Source organism: Trachypithecus francoisi, unplaced genomic scaffold (genome assembly GCF_009764315.1).
Source record: "Trachypithecus francoisi isolate TF-2019V2 unplaced genomic scaffold, Tfra_2.0 Lachesis_group5, whole genome shotgun sequence".
In the NCBI taxonomy this organism is placed as follows: domain Eukaryota; kingdom Metazoa; phylum Chordata; class Mammalia; order Primates; family Cercopithecidae; genus Trachypithecus; species Trachypithecus francoisi.
The window spans coordinates 94,556,377-94,573,790 of NW_022681470.1; the positions used below are offsets into that span (position 1 = coordinate 94,556,377).

The 17,414-nt window shown below is 51.1% G+C and overlaps 2 protein-coding genes across 4 annotated transcripts; both read right to left on the minus strand.

The window, feature by feature from the left end:
• Positions 1-3,913: 3,913 nt before the first annotated feature.
• On the minus strand, positions 3,914-5,686 carry LENEP (lens epithelial protein). The gene has a single exon (XM_033197299.1). The coding sequence runs from the start codon at positions 5,185-5,187 to the stop codon at positions 5,002-5,004; it is 186 nt and encodes a 61-aa protein (XP_033053190.1). The 5' UTR covers positions 5,188-5,686; the 3' UTR covers positions 3,914-5,001.
• On the minus strand, positions 5,684-15,056 carry FLAD1 (flavin adenine dinucleotide synthetase 1). Of its 3 annotated transcripts, none has more exons than XM_033197290.1 (8): positions 14,845-15,056; positions 14,153-14,377; positions 10,061-10,805; positions 9,209-9,356; positions 8,659-8,757; positions 8,388-8,577; positions 6,009-6,082; positions 5,684-5,893 (listed from the first exon to the last, which is right to left on the minus strand). In XM_033197290.1, exons 1-8 carry the CDS (start codon positions 14,890-14,892, stop codon positions 5,758-5,760), a joined length of 1,665 nt encoding a protein of 554 aa, XP_033053181.1. In that variant the 5' UTR covers positions 14,893-15,056; the 3' UTR covers positions 5,684-5,757. The 3 variants fall into 3 exon arrangements, with proteins under 3 accessions (XP_033053181.1, XP_033053182.1, XP_033053184.1); XM_033197291.1 differs by lacking the exon at positions 14,845-15,056 and adding an exon at positions 14,590-14,838; XM_033197293.1 differs by lacking the exons at positions 5,684-5,893; positions 6,009-6,082; positions 8,388-8,577; ... (1 more) ...; positions 9,209-9,356; positions 14,153-14,377 and having other exon boundaries at positions 9,897-10,805; positions 14,845-14,973.
• Positions 15,057-17,414: the final 2,358 nt, after the last annotated feature.

Genomic DNA, 17,414 nt, shown 5'->3' on the forward strand with positions numbered 1-17,414 from the left:
GGCTGAAGCAGGAGAATTGCTTGAACCTGGGAGGTGGAGGTTGCCGTGAGCTGAGATCGCGCCATTGCACTCCAGTCTGGGCAACAAGAGCGAAACTCCGTCTCAGAAAACAAAACAAAACAAAACAAAACCTATGCCCTTGGGGGTGGGCCTGCGCTCTGGCGCTGTCAGTGAAATGATTGCCACATCCTCCTTTCTGCCGGCCTGTTGGTGTTGGGAAAACGTGGGACACCCCCACCCACCCACGCCTCCCCACCGCCAGATTATTGCTGTGATACCCAATTTATTGCCCACCGCTCCTCAGACCCTTGGGCTGTGATCCCTCTCCTGCACCTGTTTCTCGCATGCCAACGAGGGTCCTGTATCCGATGTAATCCGCCGGGAATCCTGGATATCAGGCTTCTCCTCTTGCTGTTGTACTTGGGGGTCACATCCAGCTGGTCCCTCCTGTCTCCATTCCTACTCCACCCATTCCCCCACCCCCTGTGACCATTAGAGGGCACCGAGGGGTATGCGAGGTTTTAATGGCAAAGACCGCAATTACTTTTGCACCAACCTAATATTTTGTACCCTGTCTCCTTCACCTCCCTCCCACCTCACTCCACTTGAGTTCCTGAGGGAGTAGTTTGGACACTCAAAACCTGAGTTGCCCTAGTTGGGGAGAGACACTTGTGGGGGAACAGCCACAGAGTAGGCAGCCCTGGGCCAGGAAAGATCTCTTGGCCTGTGTAGATTAGGTGAAAGGGCTGCAGCTGAAACCTCCAAATGGGCTGAGAACAGGGAGCTTAGGGCTGAGGTGGGAAGTGGCATGGAGTGGGTGCAGAGTGGGGTGGTGGTACCCTCCATGCTTTTGCTTGCATGGCCCTGCCTTCAGGCCACTTTGGCCACCATCTGCATGCAACAGCAGCTCAGAAGAGGAAGGCAGGCTCATTAGGAGAAGCAGTGAGTTGGTGATCTGAAAATCTGGGTTCGCTAAATGACTCCTTTACTGCAGTGTGCTGTGTATGTCCTTGGGTGAATCATTTCACCTCTTTGGGCCTATTTCCTTCATGTTAACATGGGATAATTGCTGAAGTGGACTTCCGTGGTGCCCAAAGCACTCTGTATTGTGAAAAGGGCTCTCTGAATGGTATCTGAGGTTTCTGTTATTCTCCAGTCTTTACACTGTCAAAGCCCTCTTTCCCACTCACATTCTCCTTGGGCCACTGGCAGTCTCACTCCCCCTGCTGCTCTCTATCAGCCATCTCACCACAGGCCACAGCCCTGGACTCTGCCTTCCTCTACCCACCACTTCCCCAGTGGTCTCTGCCAGACTTCCCCTCCCCTGGCAAAGGCCCTTGAGCTCAGACCTCAGACTCCAGGATCCACCTCGAGGCACTGCCCCGCTTGCGGGGAGTGAGGCCTAAGAAAGGAAAAGAAGGCAGTAGGCCAGGGCCTGAGTCGGGGAAGGAAGGGCTGGAGCTGGCCAAATAGGGTACAGGCTCTGAGGGGGAAGAAAGAGCCCCAGATTCGTGGGAAGGTAAATTCTGACTACTCCCATCATTGGGACCAGGTAAGAGCCTCTCAATGGACCAGCTAAGAGCACTAAGCTGCATTTTGTGGATGCCTAAAGAGATGCACTGAGGCCGGGCACGGTGGCTCATGCTTGTAATCCCAGCACATTGGGAGGCTGAGGTGGGAGGATCACTTGAAGTCAGGAGTTCGAGACCAGCCTGGCCAACATGGTGAAACCCTGTCTCTACTAAAAATATCAAAATTGGCTGGGCGTGGTGGCTCACGCCTGTAATCCCAGCATTTTGGGAGGCCGAGGTGGGTAGATCAGGAGGTCAGGAGATCAAGACCATCCTAGCTAACACGGTGAAACCACATCTCTACTAAAAATACAAAAAATTAGCCAGGTGTGGGGGCGGGCGCCTGTAGTCCCAGCTACTCAGGAGGCTGAGGCAGGAGAATGGCATGAACCCCAGAGGCAGAGCTTGCAGTGAGCCGAGATCATGTCCCTGCACTCCAGCCTGGGTGACAGAGCGAGACTCTGTCTCAAAAAAAAAAATTGAAATTAGCAGGACATGGTGGTGCATTCCTGTAATCCCAGCTACTCAGGAGGCTGACAAAGGAAAATCACTTGAACCCGGGAGACGGAGGTTGCAGTGAGCTGAGGTTGCACCATTGAACTCCAGCCTGGGTGCCAGAGTAAGAATCTGTCTCAAAAAAAAAAAAAAAAAGATGCACTGACCTGCCAGAGATAAGAAATAAGCTCAAGTTAGAGTACTGTAGAGACTAGGCTGCTGTAAAAAAGAATGGACAAGCTCTCCATGTGTTGATGTGGGATCCTGAATCCTGTCCAAGGTTTATCAAAGGAAAAGCAGCAAAGTGCAGAACAATGTGGAGAGTATGTTAACTAACTAGGAAGAGTAATATATCCAGAATCCAGCCACCCCTCACTACTGCTTTTGCTATAAACCTGGTCCGAGACCACCAACATGTCTGGCCTATATTGTGCCGTTACCTCCTAATAGGTCACTCGTATTCTGCCTTTGCTCCCCTGAATTCTGTTCTCAACACAGCAGCCAGCTTGAGCCTTTTAAATAAAAAAACTCATTTCATGCTCAACATCCTGCAATAGTTCCTCATTTCACTCAGCATAAAGCTCAAATTCTTAGGCTCTCTATGACCCATTCCCAACGCCAGCTCGATTTCCACTTTTTTTTCCTATAGTGCCTGTCATCTAATAACATATACATACTTTAAAAAATGTTTCTAGTTTGTCCTGTCCGCCCCCTAAAATGTAAGCTTCACAAGTACAAGGATCTGTTTTGTTCACTGCTGTATCCAAAGACCCACACTGATATACAGTATACACTGAATAACTCAATATTTGTTGAATGAATGAAGATGCAGTCTATGCATAGACTGGAATGTTCTCCAAGAAACTGGTAACCATGGTTGCCTCCAGGGGCAGCACTAAGGGACTGGGGGATAGACCAGGAGACTTTCAACTATTAGAGTTCTTTTTTTTTTTTTTTTTTAAGACGAAGTCTTGCTCTGTCACCCAGGCTGGAGTGCAGTGGTGCAATCTTGGCTCACTGCAACCTCCACCTCCCGGATTCAAGTCATTCTCCTGCCTCAGCCTCCCAGGTAGCTGGGACTACAGGCATGCGCCATTACGTCTGGCTAATTTTTTTTTTTTTTTTTGTATTTTCAGTAGAGATGGGGTTTCACCATGCTGGCCAGGCTGGTCTCAAACTCCTGACCTCAAGTGATCCACCTGCCTCAGCCTCCCCAAGTGCTGGGAGCCACTGCACCCAGCCTTTTTTTTTTTTTTGTGATGGAGTTTCACTCTTGTCCTCTAGGCTGGAGTGCAGTGGCATGATCTTGGCTCACTGCAACCTCTGCCTCCCAGGTTCAAGTGATTCTCCTGCCTCAGCCTCCCAAGTAGCTGGGATTACAGGCACTCACCACCTTGCTCAGCTGATTATTTTTAGTAGAAATGCGGTTTCACCATGTTGGCCAGGCTGGTCTAGAACTCCTGACCTCAGGTGATCCGCCCGCCTCTGCTTCCCAAAGTGCCGGGATTACAGGTGTGAGCCATCGTACCCAGCCTGGCCTAAAGTTCTTTACTGTGGGCATATATCACCTTTACAAAAAGAACCTAGAAAAAAAAAAACAAAAACAAGAGTTAACTAACAAGAACGCTGAGGAAGAGCTGGTCCCAGGCAGGGAGGAAGAGGGCCCTATCTACCAGTGCCCCAAGTGACAAAGGGCTGGGGGATGATAACTGAGCCCTAAGAGGGGACAGAGAATGCTGGGTAGGGATCCCAGGGAAATACTGAGCAGTCCCATGGCTGGCTCTGAGGTGTGGGGGCTGTGGGTGGGCGCATCAGTAAGCATAAGCGCCCCATGAGCAGGATGACGCACGTGGCTGATGTGCCTCCACCACTGGAGCAACTCCTGGAAAATGCCAGCTGTGGCTACCAAGAGGAAGTCAAGAGCCAATTCTGCTCAGTCTGTCTGCTTATGTCCTGATAGGGCTGTGCCATGATAAGCCTGGGGGACCCATGTGGCCACACAGGTGCCTTTCTCTTGTAGCTTTGTATGTGAGCTGGGAGCTCTTGTAGCTCATGCCGTTCTACTTCCTACAGGAGCTGGGGACTAGCCTCAGCTCAGTGCTTTCCCCAAGATCCTCAGAGGCAGGAAGCTGCCTGGGCAGGTCTTCTATTTGGGAAAGGGCTGGGTCCTCTGGGTTTCCATACACCCTTGGCCTCACAGATGAAGACCCTACTCAAGCTGGGTCCCCTCCTTACCCACAGATTGAGAGGAACCTGGACTGTCTTCCACCCTCCCCACTCAGGAACCAGTGAGTCAGAAAACCTGGCTTTCAGTCTTGGTTCTATTTAGGACAAGCTCCTTCCCTCCCTGGTCTGCACCCTGGCTCTCAGACCCTTCTAGTGCTGACTTTTTCTGATTCCCCTTTAGACATTTAGAATCTTGGGCCTCAAGGCCTGTGGATTATATTTATAATTCAGTGATTCTCAAACAGTTATCTTAGGGGACAGTCCATTCTTGGTACTATGAGAGTATAGTGGATCAACCATCTGAGCTGGTGGGCCCACTGTGCCAAGCTTGGAGGAGTGCCAGGTCTTGCCACAATCTTACTGGGGTCCTAGCCAGATCAGTCCAAGCTCCTGCCCACCAGAGGTTCCCCAGAGGCAGGGGTTGGGAATGGAGGAGGCTCAGAGATGAGGCAGGGCCGCCAGATGACACAGCTCAAAGCAGGATCCACACTTCACTCTTTACTCATTGTTTATGGCCCATCCTTGGTCAAGCACAGCTGGCCTCAGGAGTCTTGAAGGCAATTGGGCTGGGGGCTAAATAAGAGAATGAGAAGCTGAGGCAAGCTCTGCCACAGAAGCTGCAGCTATGCCTCCTGTTTACTCTACTCTGCCCACCTGAGCGATGCCAGCCATGGTGCTGGTGGGGAGAGGAGGCAGTTCCCTGCCACCATTAATCCAGCAGTTCCTTGATACACCAGCAGCAGAAGAGGATGTAGGCGACTTCCTTCAGGGTCCGCTGGAAGCCCTCCCACCCTGTGCCCATCTTAATGACAGGCACCTGCAGCCCAGTGTCTTGAGGGGCCCCTCCGAGGAAGAAAGGTAGGGTTTGGGCTAGGGGCTGTGTCCGGGGCTGCATGTGGGCAGCAGTTCTGAGGAAGGGTGTGGGAGCTGCCTCTAGTGCCTTTTATCAACACTGTCCCCACCCCCTTCAGCCTCATGACTACAGAGACAAAGGATCCAGGGTTTAGCAAAGGGAAGGTTCTAGGCCTGGGAACAGGCTGAGTCAGCCCCTCTAGACAGGGATGGGAGGGTGGGGTTAGTGGGAGGGAGGGCCTGGCAACTCCATCTTTCATCCTCCACAGCCAGGCCAAGGCAGCTTCCCCTCTTCCAGCCCGGGTGTTGCCCTGCCTGATTGCCCTTTTCCCAGTGGTTGGCACAACTCCTGCTTCTGCCCTCTGGTGGGCTCCTGCTGAGGCTGACATTGAGAACCATCAGTGAGAGCTCCTTTCCAGCCTGTTCTGCCCCACCCCTGGGCCCCTTAAAGTGAGCACAGCCAGTCAGAGCTGGCAGCATTTGACCCAATTCTGCTTCTCCCATCCTCTGGAGCAGGAAGACACAGCTAGAGCAACAGGCACAGTGAGAGGCATGGTTTATTGCCAGGTTATACCCTAGAACAGTGTCCTTCCCTTCCTCCTAGGGTGGGAGGTCATGTGCGGGAGTTTCGCTCCTCTTCTTCGTTCTCCAGTAGGTAGGCTGGACGGTACGTGAGGTGTCCTCCTGGGCTCAGGCACTTCAAAGCCGGGTTCTGCACAGTATTCTCCCGACTCCCCAGTGATGTGTATCTGGAGCAGGGAGGGTGGAGGGCAAGCATGTGGTAGGGTGTGCAATCCTACTGGCCCTCCCTATTCCAGCACCCTAAAAACTCCCTTACCCATTCCCTTCCCCTAATACCCTTACCCTCGGTCATACAGGATACAGTATGGGACAAACAGCTGACGCAGAAAGTCCCAGATGTCTCTGTAGGTCCAGTCCTGGGAGGTCAGAGTAATAGAATAGTCACAAATGCTCCCCTCTCCCACTTCTACCCCTGCTGTCCTGGGAAGGAGCCCATCGATGGCTCTTCTGCTCCCTTGGCCTCTGACGGAGGGCTTGCCATCTGATTCTCTGGTATAGCTTGCTCTATGTATGCAAAGGGAAAGATAAGGACTTCATCTTCTCCACTCTCTGCTTTCCATTCGTGAACCACCCTCTACTGCAAGGGTGGAGCTCCAGGAGGACAGGCAGAGACCATGTCTGTCTATTTATTTATTTTTTGAGACGGAGTTTTGCTCTGTCGCCCAGGCTGGGGTGCAGTGGCGCGGTCTCAGCTCACTGCAACCTCTGCCTCCCGGGTTCATGCCATTCTCCTGCCTCAGCCTCCTGAGTAGTTGGGACTACAGGCGCCAGCCACCATGCCTGGTTAACTTTTTGTATTTTTTGTAGAGAAGGGGTTTCACCATGTTTGCCAGGATGGTCTCGATCTCCTGACTTCATGATCCACCTGCCTCGGCCTCCCAAAGTGCTGGGATTACAGGCGTGAGCCACCGTGCCCTGCCCTATTTTTTTTTTTTTTTTTAGACAGGTCTTTTCTGTTGCCCAGGCTGTAGTGCACTGGCATGATCATGGCTCACTGCAGCCTTGAATTCCCTGGCTCAAGCGATCTTCCTGCCTCAGCCTGAGTAGCTAGGACTACAGGCATTGATCAGCCCACCTTGGACTCCCAAAGTGCTGGAATTACAGGTGTGAGCCACTGTGCCTGGCCAGAACTTTCTGTGATGATGGAAATGTTCTATATCTCTACTGTCTAATATGGTGGTCATTTGAAATGTGGCTAGTACAAGTACTAAAGTACTGTATTTTTTTTTGGACGGAGTCTCACTCTGTTGCCTAGGCTGGAGTATAGCGGTGCCATCTAGGCTCACTGCAACCTCTGCCTCCCAGGCTCAAGTGATTCTCCTACCTCAGCCTCCTAAGTAGCTGGGATTACAGGTGCCTGCCACCACGTCCCGCTAATTTTTGTATTTTTAGTAGATACGGGGTTTCATCATCTTGGTCAGGCTGCTCTTGATCTCCTGACCTCAGGCGATCCACCTGCCTCGGCCTCCCAAAGTACAGGGATTACAGGTATGAGCCACTACACCCGGCCTGCAATTTTTTTTTTTTTTTTTGAGATAGTCTTGCTCTGTTGCCCAGGCTGCAGTGCAGTGGTGCCATCTCAGCTCACTGCAACCTCCGCCTCCTGGGTTCAAGCAATTCTCCTGCCTTAGCCTCCCGAGTAGCTAGGACTACAGGTGCATGCCACCATGCCTGGCCTTTTTTTTTTTTTGAGACAGAGTCTTGCTCTGTTGCCCAGGCTGGAGTGCAGTGGTGCGACCTCAGCTCACTGGAAGCTCTGCCTCCCAGGTTCACGCCATTCTCCTGCCTCAGCCTCCTGAGTAGCTGGGACTACAGGCACCCGCCACCATGCACAACTAATTTTTTCTATTTTTAGTAGAGACGGGGTTTCACCCTGTTAGCCAGGATGGTCTCGATCTCCTGACCTTGTGATCCGCCCACCTCGGCCTCCCAAAGTGCTGGGATTATACGTGTGAGCCACGGCGCCTGGCCACGCCTGGCTAATTTTTTGTATTTTTAGTAGAGACGGGGTTTCACCCTGTTAGCCAGGATGGTCTCGATCTCCTGACCTTGTGATCCGCCCACCTCGGCCTCCCAAAGTGCTGGGATTATACGTGTGAGCCACGGCGCCTGGCCACGCCTGGCTAATTTTTTGTATTTTTAGTAGAGACGGGGTTTCACCATGTTGGCCAGGATGGTCTCGAACTCCTGTCCTCAAATGATCCGCCCACCTCGGCCTCTCAAAGTGCTGAGATTACAGGCGTAAGCCACGCGCCCAGCCAGAACTGAATTTTTAATTGTACTTAATTTGAAAAATTGAGGTATCCACATGTTGTCAAATTCATCCTTTTAAAGTATATAATTCAGTGGTTTTTAGTCATAAGTATTTCATTCTAATTAATTAAAATTTAAGTATAAATAAATAATTAGTGGCTATATTAGACAGCACAGGTCTAAGTCACTGTTCTGTCCACAGTAGGAAGCATAATGCCTGCTACTGAATTTGGGCTCAATAAATATTGGTCAAAAGGATGAATGAACAGATAGCACTGCCTTACTTGGATGATGAGGCCCCTTCATCTAGGTTCCAGGCTCTAGCCTCCCGACTACTACAAGTGAGCTAGGGTGCAGTGACTGATGGGGCATGTGAGACTGAAGGCGATCAACCCTCTTCCCCATTACCAGCAGTGGGTTGATGCGCATGAACACAGGCCAGCCTGGGTCAGTGGGGCTGAAAGGGCAGAGGCTACAGGAGTAGGGGTCAGTCCGGCGGGTGCCCATCAGGACAGCCTCCAGCTGGGGGTGCCGTGCCTGCAGTTCACCCAGGGCCTGCTTCATGCTGCCCTCAGCTTCCAACATCTGCAGATTATACCTTAGGAAGAAACAGAAGTAGGGGTCGGGAGTGGGCTCTGTCAAGCTTCTCTTGGAGCCCAAACCTCCAGGCCCCTAGTACCTCTTGATAGTGTCCTGTAGAAATTGTTCCAGCTCAGGGAAAGGGGAGATGCTGCGGATATACAGGATCTGGAGGGGGTTTGGAACGTCAGGTAATTTCCTGTGGAGGGGGAAGAATCCACAGGCTTGCCAGCATGGACAGGGAAATGGCTCTCCTGAAACAGCTTACTGTTCTGTTTGGCCCCTAGAACAGACTCCCACCCCGTCTCCCTTTTCCTTGTCCTTTCCATCCATTAGACCCACTTCCTCTGGGAAGCCCACTCTGACCTTTCACCTCTCAAATCTAAGCACGCATCCCTGGTTCAGGTATGTAAATCTCCCATCTCCCCAGTGGACTGTGACCTCCCTGTGGTCAGGGATAGTGGCCTGCACATCCATACACAAGGCCAGGCACATATCATATGCTCAATATGGTGGGAGAATGGAACTGAGAGGTCACCAAGACTATCTCCCTCTTGAACTCCACCTATACACCCCCTTTCCCCTTGCTTTCTGGGATGTGGAACTGGAGAAACAGATCAGGGGTCTTGTCTCCCAGGGGGCAGGCTCACCTCTGCACAGCTGCATGGAAGAGGTGCAGGAGGGCGGTGCAGTCTTTGCCCCCGTTGAAGCCCACACAGAGCTGGGTGAGGCTGTACTGAGCCAGGGCGGTCTCAATGGTCTGTAGGGCACCTGCCACCTTTTCCCCCAGAGAAGACCCTGCCAAGCAGGCAGGGAACAGGGCATCAGATGGACACATATGGCTATCAAAGGGGAGTGAAGGCATGCTGCCCTTGCTTAAACCCTTCGATATCTTCCCAGTTGTCCGAGGATAAAGTCCAAACTCCTTCATGCTGCTCACTAGGCCCTGCAGAGTTGGCCCCTGACCTGCCATCTGCCACCCAGCCACACCTCACGGTAGCCTCAGTGTCATTCCTCCGTAGCAGGGGGTGTGGGGTGTGGGCTTCCTTCCAGTCCCCTAAACCCCATGCCGCTTCCTTGCAGGCTATCATTCATACTGTTGGCTCTTGCCCACCTACTGGACCAAATCCTCTTTATCGCTCAGTTTGTGTCACTTGGCCTTCTCTGACCCCAGATCAAGGCTGATCTCCCTGCTGTGGGAGATCACTCCCTTCATCACCCCATGCAGGATCACCTGTTTAATGTCCATCTTTCTTGTTAAAACACTGGTCCACAAGAGCAGGGCATACGTTATCCTTTTGGGCCATATCCCCAACACCTAGCACAGTGCTGATAAAAGTAGGTACTCAATCAACGTTTATTGGAAGAATAATGAATTAACAGAAGCTATCTTCTGCCCTCTCCGGGATTTGCAGGAAGCACCCAACAGCCCCTGCATTACTGAGATCTGGGGTGGCACCAATGGCTTTGGGCATACTGCCCCTCCTCCATAAGGTCCCTACCTGATTCAGCGAGTTTGTATACAGCCTCACTGGCCTGCTCCACGGCGTTGGGCATGTAGGGGACCAGCGATCCCTGGGGCAAACGGGTAGTCAGGTAGGCCAGGCATTCCTCCAGGGGTCCTTCTTCCTCTGAGTCTAGAGTCAGCTTCACCTGATAGTAGTTGCTGCCCCAGTCAGGGTAGGAACCCAGGCCAAGCCTACGTCCAAAGTGGGCCTGGGCCTCAGCCAGAATGGGGGCAATGGAGGCTTCATCAGCAGCCACATACAGCTCCTTTGAGTAGAAATGAACAGCTGGGTTTTGGAACAGTCCCTTCAGCCCCTCCAGCACCCGCTGCAGCAACTCTGGAATGCCTGGGAAGAGGTAGACATTTCGGACGGAGACCAGTGGGAATCTGAAGGGATGACCAGTGCGAGGATCTGTGCCGTAATGCAGGCGGGCAGAGGAGGGCACCAATGACAGCTTCTCCCAGCCTTCCCCTCCTAGGGCTTTGGTGGCTGCTTCCAGCTCAGGGTGTGGCTTCAGCTCATCCCCAAAGGCCTGTGCCACTGCCTCAAAGGTCACATCATCATGAGTGGGGCCGATGCCCCCTGCTGTGAGGACATGGGTGAAGCGGTTGGAGAAAGAGGTGACCTCAGCTGCAATGGTGGCTACCTCATCAGGTACAACTGAGACTCGGCAAACCTGGACCCCTAGGGAGCGCAGTGTCCGGCACAGAAAGAAGGTGTTGGTGTCCTGAGTGTGTCCCTGGGGGTTGAAGGGGAGGATGAGGCCGTCAGTACTGTAGGGATGAAGGGCAGGGGGTTGGAGATGATGGCTGCATCCACCTGATGATGCAGTGCTCTGCTCTTTGAAGGACACCACCTCAGGCTGCTGAGGGGCCTGGACTGGACACAAGAGTGGGAAAATCCATTTGTTTGTTTTTAAATCTGGGTCTCTGTCACCCAGGCTGGAGTATAGTGGCTCAATCACAACTCACTGCAGTCTCAACCTCCTGGGCTCAAGGGCCACCTCAGCCTTCCGAGTAGCTGGGACTACAGGTGCGTGCCACCACACTCAGCTCATTTTAATTTTTTTTTGTGGAAATGGGGTGTTGCCATGTTGCCCAGGCTGGTGTTGAATTCCTGGTCTCAAGTGATCCTCCCGCCTCAGCCTCCCAAAGTGCTGGAATTACAGGTGTGAGCCACCACGCCTGGCCTGCTTTCTTCTTTCTGTCCCCACTGCCACCAAGCAGGTCCTTAGCACCTTTTACCTGGACAATGGCGACAGCTTCCTGGCCAGGCTCCCAGCCTCCAGCCACAGTGCTCTGCTCTGTCTCCTCAGTAACCTTTATTAATGCGTCACTGTGATTGCATCACTCTTGGACTCAAAAGCCATTTGTTGTTTCCAACTGTATACAGAATAAAGTTCAAATTCCTTTGCAGAGTTATTTGGGGCTGTCTGTGGTGTACACCCTATCTTCTTTTCCAGCCCCATCTCCCTCTAATTGTCTACAATGGGTTTAGTGGTTAAGGGTTTGTGTTCTGATGGCCGGGCGTGGTGGCTCATGCCTGTAATTCCAGCCCTTTGGGAGGCTAAGCGGGGTGGCTTGCTTGAGCTCAGAAGTTCAAGACCAATTGGCACAATATGGTAAAACCCCATCTCTACAAAGAAATACAAAAACTAGCCGGGCGTGGTGGCACATGCCTGTAGTCCCAGCTACTTGGGAGGCTGAAGTGGGTGGACTGCTTGAGCCCGGTGGGCAGAGACTGCGGTGAGCCGAGATCATGCCACTGTACTCCAGCCTGGGTGATAGGGACCCTGTCACCAAAGGAAAAAAAAAAGGGTCTGTGTTTTGGAGTAAGAGATTATCAGGCATTAGGCTGGAATCCCATCTCTATAACGTCCTAGGTATGTAACCCTGGGGAGGTTTCTCAACCTCTCTGACCCTCAGTTTAATTATTAATTGGGCTTTTTTGCCGACCAGGTGTGGTGGCTCATGCCTGTAATCCCAGCATTTTGGGAGGCTGAGGTGGGAGGACTGCTTGAGCCTAGGTGTTCCAGACCAGCCTGGAACATGGTGAAACCCTGTTTCTACACAAAAATACAAAAAATTAGCTCTAGCCTGGGTGACAGTGAGATTTTGTCTCAAAAAAAAAAAAAAAAAAAAAAAAAAATGGCCGGGCACGGTGGCTCAAGCCTGTAATCCCAGCACTTTGGGAGGCCGAGACGGGCGGATCACGAGGTCAGGAGATCGAGACCATCCTGGCTAACACGGTGAAAACCCGTCTCTACTAAAAATACAAAAACTAGCCGGGCGAAGTGGCGGGCGCCTGTAGTCCCAGCTACTTGGGAGGCTGAGGCAGGAGAATGGCGTAAACCCGGAAGGCGGAGCTTGCAGTGAGCTGAGATCCAGCCACCGCACTCCAGCCCGGGCGACAGAGTGAGACTCTGCCTCAGAAAAAAAAAAAAAAAAAAAAAAAGGCTGGGCAAGATGGCTTATGCCTGTAAACCCATCACTTTGGGAGGCTGAGGTGGGAGAATTGCTTGAGGCTGGCCTGTTTAACATTGTGAGAACCCCATTTATAAAACAAACACACACAGAAAAATAAAATTTTAAAAAAGAAAAAAAGTGCCAACTTCGTAGGGTTGTTGTGAAGATTAGTAAAATCACATATATGTAGCACACTGCCAGGCTCTAGTAGGCACTTAAAATATAAGGGTCATCACCCTGGCCAAAATGGTGAAATCCTGTCTCTACTAAAAATACAAAAATTAGACAGGCGTGCTGGCAGGTGCCTGTAATCTCAGGTACTCGGGAGGCTGAGGTGAGAGAATTGCTTCAACCTAGGAGGCAGAGGTTGCAGTGAGCAACCATTTGCACTCCAGCCTCAGCAACAGGAGCAAAACTCTGTCTCACACACATACAAAAATAAATAAAAATAGGGGGTCAGGGCTGGGTGCGGTGGCTCATGCCTGTAATCCCAACATTTTGGGAGGCTGAGGTGGGTGGATCACTTGAGGTCAGGACTTCAAGACCAGCCTGGCCAACATGGCGAAATCCTGTCCGTCCCTACCAAAAATTAAAAAAAAAAAAAAAAGGGTCTATTAAGGCTGAGTGCAGTGGCTCATGCCTGTAATCCCAATTACTTGGGTGGCTGAGGCATGAGAACTGCTTGAACACGAGAGGTAGAGATGCAATCAGCTGAGATTCCACCAATGCACTCCAGCCTGGGCAACAGAGTGAGATGCTATCTTAAAAAAAAAGACAAATTTACAAAGAATATTAAAAAAGATTACTATTAAAACTTGACATTTGGCCAAGCTCAGCGGTTCATACCTGTAATCCCAGCACTTTGGGAGGACGAGGTGTGGGAGGATCACTTGAGCCCAGGAGTTTGAGACCAGCCTGGGCAACACAGTGAGACCCTGTTTCTGCAAAAAAATAAAAATAAATTAGCCAGGTGTGGTGGCTAACACCTGTAGTCATAGCAACTTCAGAGGCTGAGGCAGGAGGACTGCTTGACCCTGGAAATGGAGGCTTCAGTGAGCTGTGACTGTGCCACTGCATTCCAGCCTAGGTGACAGAGCAAAATCCTGTCTCAAAAACAAAAAAACCCTTGTCATCTGCTATGTCCTCTAGTAAGACTTTCCTGATCATTCAAAAGGGATTCATCCCTCCTAGTACCTTCCTTCTAGCTCACTTATCCACTATGCTGAGTACCTTGAGTCATTTCCAAAAAGGCTGAGTAAAACTCTTAAATATACAATACATACACCTGTACCTCCTCTACTCAAGGGGCTTCCTGTCATTGTTGTGTAGCCCCTCTGCCCTCTACCATACTGCTTGGTAAATTTCAATGACCTTTCTATTTTTATTTTTCTTCAATCAGCTCTCAGGTTGAAAAATTGTAGGGACTTTGCTACAAGTTTTTCAGTAGAGTAATTCAAAGAATGAGGGTTAATTTTCCTCCAATATGCTGGATCCACTTCAGGATCCTGCTGCAGCAAGGAGGCTCCCACCCTGCCTCATCTCCCTCCATTGAGGGATGTGCAGCAGGCCCTTAAGGACAAGAGAACGCGGCGCCCTCCTCCCTTTTCTGTCCCAGACACACCTTAAGGATCTCATCTCCAACAATGATGATGCCAGCCGTCACGTTGCGCCCCGGGGAAAGTTCAGAGGCCCTAGATGTCATGGTCCTGCCTTCTCTGCCCCTCTGCAAGGCCCTCCAGTAGCCACCCAGACCCCCAAATAGGGGTCGCAAGCACAGGCGGCCCGCCAGGTCTACAGGGCACTGGGGGCCATAGCCTGGGAACAGGGGGTCCTGGGTCGAGGGAACCTGGAGAAGCCAGAAAGGACAATGGGGGAGAGCAGGCGTGCACGTTCCTTCTTAGAGGAAGACCCCAGTCTTCTCTAACCAGATCCTTGACAAGCGACTCCTTTATTCCTGCCTCTTTAATAAACGCGTTCCCCAATCCCAACCCATGCCCTTTTAAATGTCTTCTAACCTTAACTCTAGTCTTAAAAACTCCTTCTCTCTTGAGAACCTACCGCTTTAAGTGTCTTCCGTTTGCTGAGCTGGTCTCCTCAAGTGTCTGCTCTATCTTGGGCATCTGTACCCTTTTAAATGTCTCTTCGGGGCATCTGCCCCTTTAAATGTCTACGTTACCCTTGGCCTTGGCCCTTTTCAAGGCATTCGCTCTCTCCACCCCCGGACCAAAATCCCGTCTTTTTCTACTTCAGGCTTCTGCACCCTTTCTAGCCCTGAATCCTTTCTTCCCACCAAGCTTCAGATTACTGACTCACCTGCCTGTTCTGCCCTTCACCGGGTCTTTCCCTTGTTCCTTTCCTCATGTCCCGGGGCAGCTTCCGTACTTAAAGTCCCGCCTTACTCACACTTAGCTGACATTGAGTGGTGATTTTGGCTGTCGCTTAGACTCTTCCAGGGTCCCATTGGTGTATTCAACTGTCGCTCTCAGGTTTTAGCCAGTGGGTGAGAGCAGGGCCTGATTGTTATAGGCGACAATCACGTGGCCACCCCTCACCCGGAAATACGGGGGCCGGACCTTAGCCCACGGTCGGGGGCGGGACCTCGGGAGTTTAGGGCGCGAAAGGAGCAGTGGTTGGAGGTGATGTAAGGTCCTAGGGGTGTTTCTGTTGCTGGATTCAAATTATTGTTATGCATATGTTGCTTTGTTTTATTTAATGGGTCAGTTAGCCATGGTTTAAGCTATTTTCATTCACTGTGACTCTAACACTAGGCTAAGGGCCTTTACTGGAGTGAGCAAGGATCTTATTTTGTAGCAGAAGTTGGAGGGACACGGAGAAAGATTATCACCATTGTCTGTTATCACCATTGTCTGTCGGGTACGAAGACCCTGGAGTAGGTGAGCTTTTGGTGTGTGGAACCTTAACTTATCTCTAGTATAATAGACAAGACTAATTACTTAAAATTCTTTGACAAGAAAGAATCCAAAAACTCTCTTCCTCCACCTTGCTCCAGATGGTGCTTAGTTCATATAACACCTTTCCCAGTTATTGGTCTTGTAGGTGCAAATGAGGCAGCGAATAGGGGGTGCCTTACATGTTTACTCTGGATGCTGACATCATCCGAGCTTAGCCCCATTTCAGTTGCCTTTGGCCCAAACGTGCATCTTAAACTTTTTTCCAGTAATAATCTGGGGATCTTCTCATATGCAGATTGATTCAGTAGGTTTGGGTGGGGCCTGAGATCTGCATTTAGCTAGTTCCCATGTGATGGTGATCCCACTGCTCTGTGGACTACATTTTGAATGGTAAGGGCCTGAATTCATTCTTGTTGATTTTTGAGGCGGAGTCTCGGTCTGTCACCCAGGCTGGAGTGCAGTGGCGCGATCTCGGCTCACTGCAAACTCCGCCTCCCGGATTCATGCCATTTTCCTGCCTCAGCCTCCCGAGTAGCTGGGACTACAGGCGCCCGCCACCACGCACGGCTAATTTTTTTTGTGTGTATATATATTTTATTTTTAGTAGAGACGGGTTCTCACCGTGATAGCCAGGATGGTCTCGATCTCCTGACCTCATGATCCACCCGCCTCGGCCGCCCAAAGTGCTGTAATTACAGGCGTGAGCCACCGCGCCCGGCCAAATTCATTCTTTGTAGGACTGCTAAACCACACCTTGTCCCAGCACTTTGGGAGGCCGAGGCGGGCAGATCACCTGAGGTCAGGAGTTGGAGACCAGCCTGACCAACATGGAGACACCCCGTCTCTACTAAAAACACAAAAAATTGGCCGGGCGTGGTGACGGGCGCCTGTAGTCCCAGCTACTCGGGGCGCTGAGGCAGAATGGCGTAAACCTGGAAGGCGGAGCTTTCAGTGAGCCGAGATTGTGTCACTGCAGTCCAGCCTGGGCGACAGCGAGACTCCATCAAAAAGAAACAAAAAAACCCCTGTAAGATAGATATCATGCTAATTTTACAGACGAGGAACAGGCTCAAAAAGGTGAAGATTTGCCACACAATCGCAAAACACAGTGAATGGTAGATTCAGGTGATCAGACGTCTATACCATTCTTTCAAGTAATAAGCCCCCCCCCCCTTTTTTGAATCAGTCTCTGTTGCTCAGGCTGGAGTGCAGTGGCACAAGCACCATTCACTGCAGCCTTGACCTGGGCTCAAGAGATCCTCCCATCTCAGACTCCAGAGTAGCTGGACCACAGGGGCGCCCCACCATGCCTGGCTAATTTTTGTATTTTGAGTAGAGACGGAGTTTGGTCATGTTGCACAGGCTGGTCTTGAACTCCTGGGCTCAAGTGATTCCCTGCCTTGGCCTCCTAAAGTATTGGGATTACAGGTGTGAGTCCCCGTACTTGGCCCTCATTTCTTTCTATTATAAAAAGTCAGCTCTTTGAAAAAAAAAAAGGGGCAAAACAGGAATTCCACTTGCCTACTAAACCACATGTTCCAATATCTTTATTAGTAATACAGTTGATATTTGATCCCCTCCCAAAACAGAATACCAAGTCTGTTCTAGTATTTTCCCAGTGGATTCTCAAGCTTAAGTGTACATCAGAATCAGTCGGAGAGCTTGTGTTAAAACATTGTGGTGTCCAACCCTGGGTTTAGGATTCACTAGGTCTAGGTTGGAGCCCAATAATTTGCATTTCTTTTTTTTTTTTTTTTTTTTTGAGACGGAGTCTTGCTCTGCCACCCAGGCTGGAGTGCAGTGGCCGGATCTCAGCTCACTGCAAGCTCCGCCTCCCGGGTTTACGCCATTCTCCTGCCTCAGCCTCCCGAGTAGCTGGGACTACAGGCGCCCGCCTCGTCGCCCGGCTAGTTTTTTGTATTTTTTAAGTAGAGACAGGGTTTCACCGTATTAGCCAGGATGGTCTCGATC

Bases quoted from the DNA above. Each gene is read 5' to 3' on its own strand.
- LENEP (XM_033197299.1), bottom strand. From the start codon at position 5,187: ATGCAGCCCCGGACACAGCCCCTAGCCCAAACCCTACCTTTCTTCCTC.
- FLAD1 (XM_033197290.1), bottom strand. From the start codon at position 14,892: ATGAGGAAAGGAACAAGGGAAAGACCCGGTGAAGGGCAGAACAGGCAG. The intron at 14,378-14,844 runs GTGAGTCAGTAA...TGGCTTCTCCAG, and splicing joins GTGAAGGGCAGAACAGGCAG to GTTCCCTCGACCCAGGACCC. The intron at 9,357-10,060 runs GTAGGGACCTTA...CCTGCTTGGCAG, and splicing joins ATACAAACTCGCTGAATCAG to GGTCTTCTCTGGGGGAAAAG.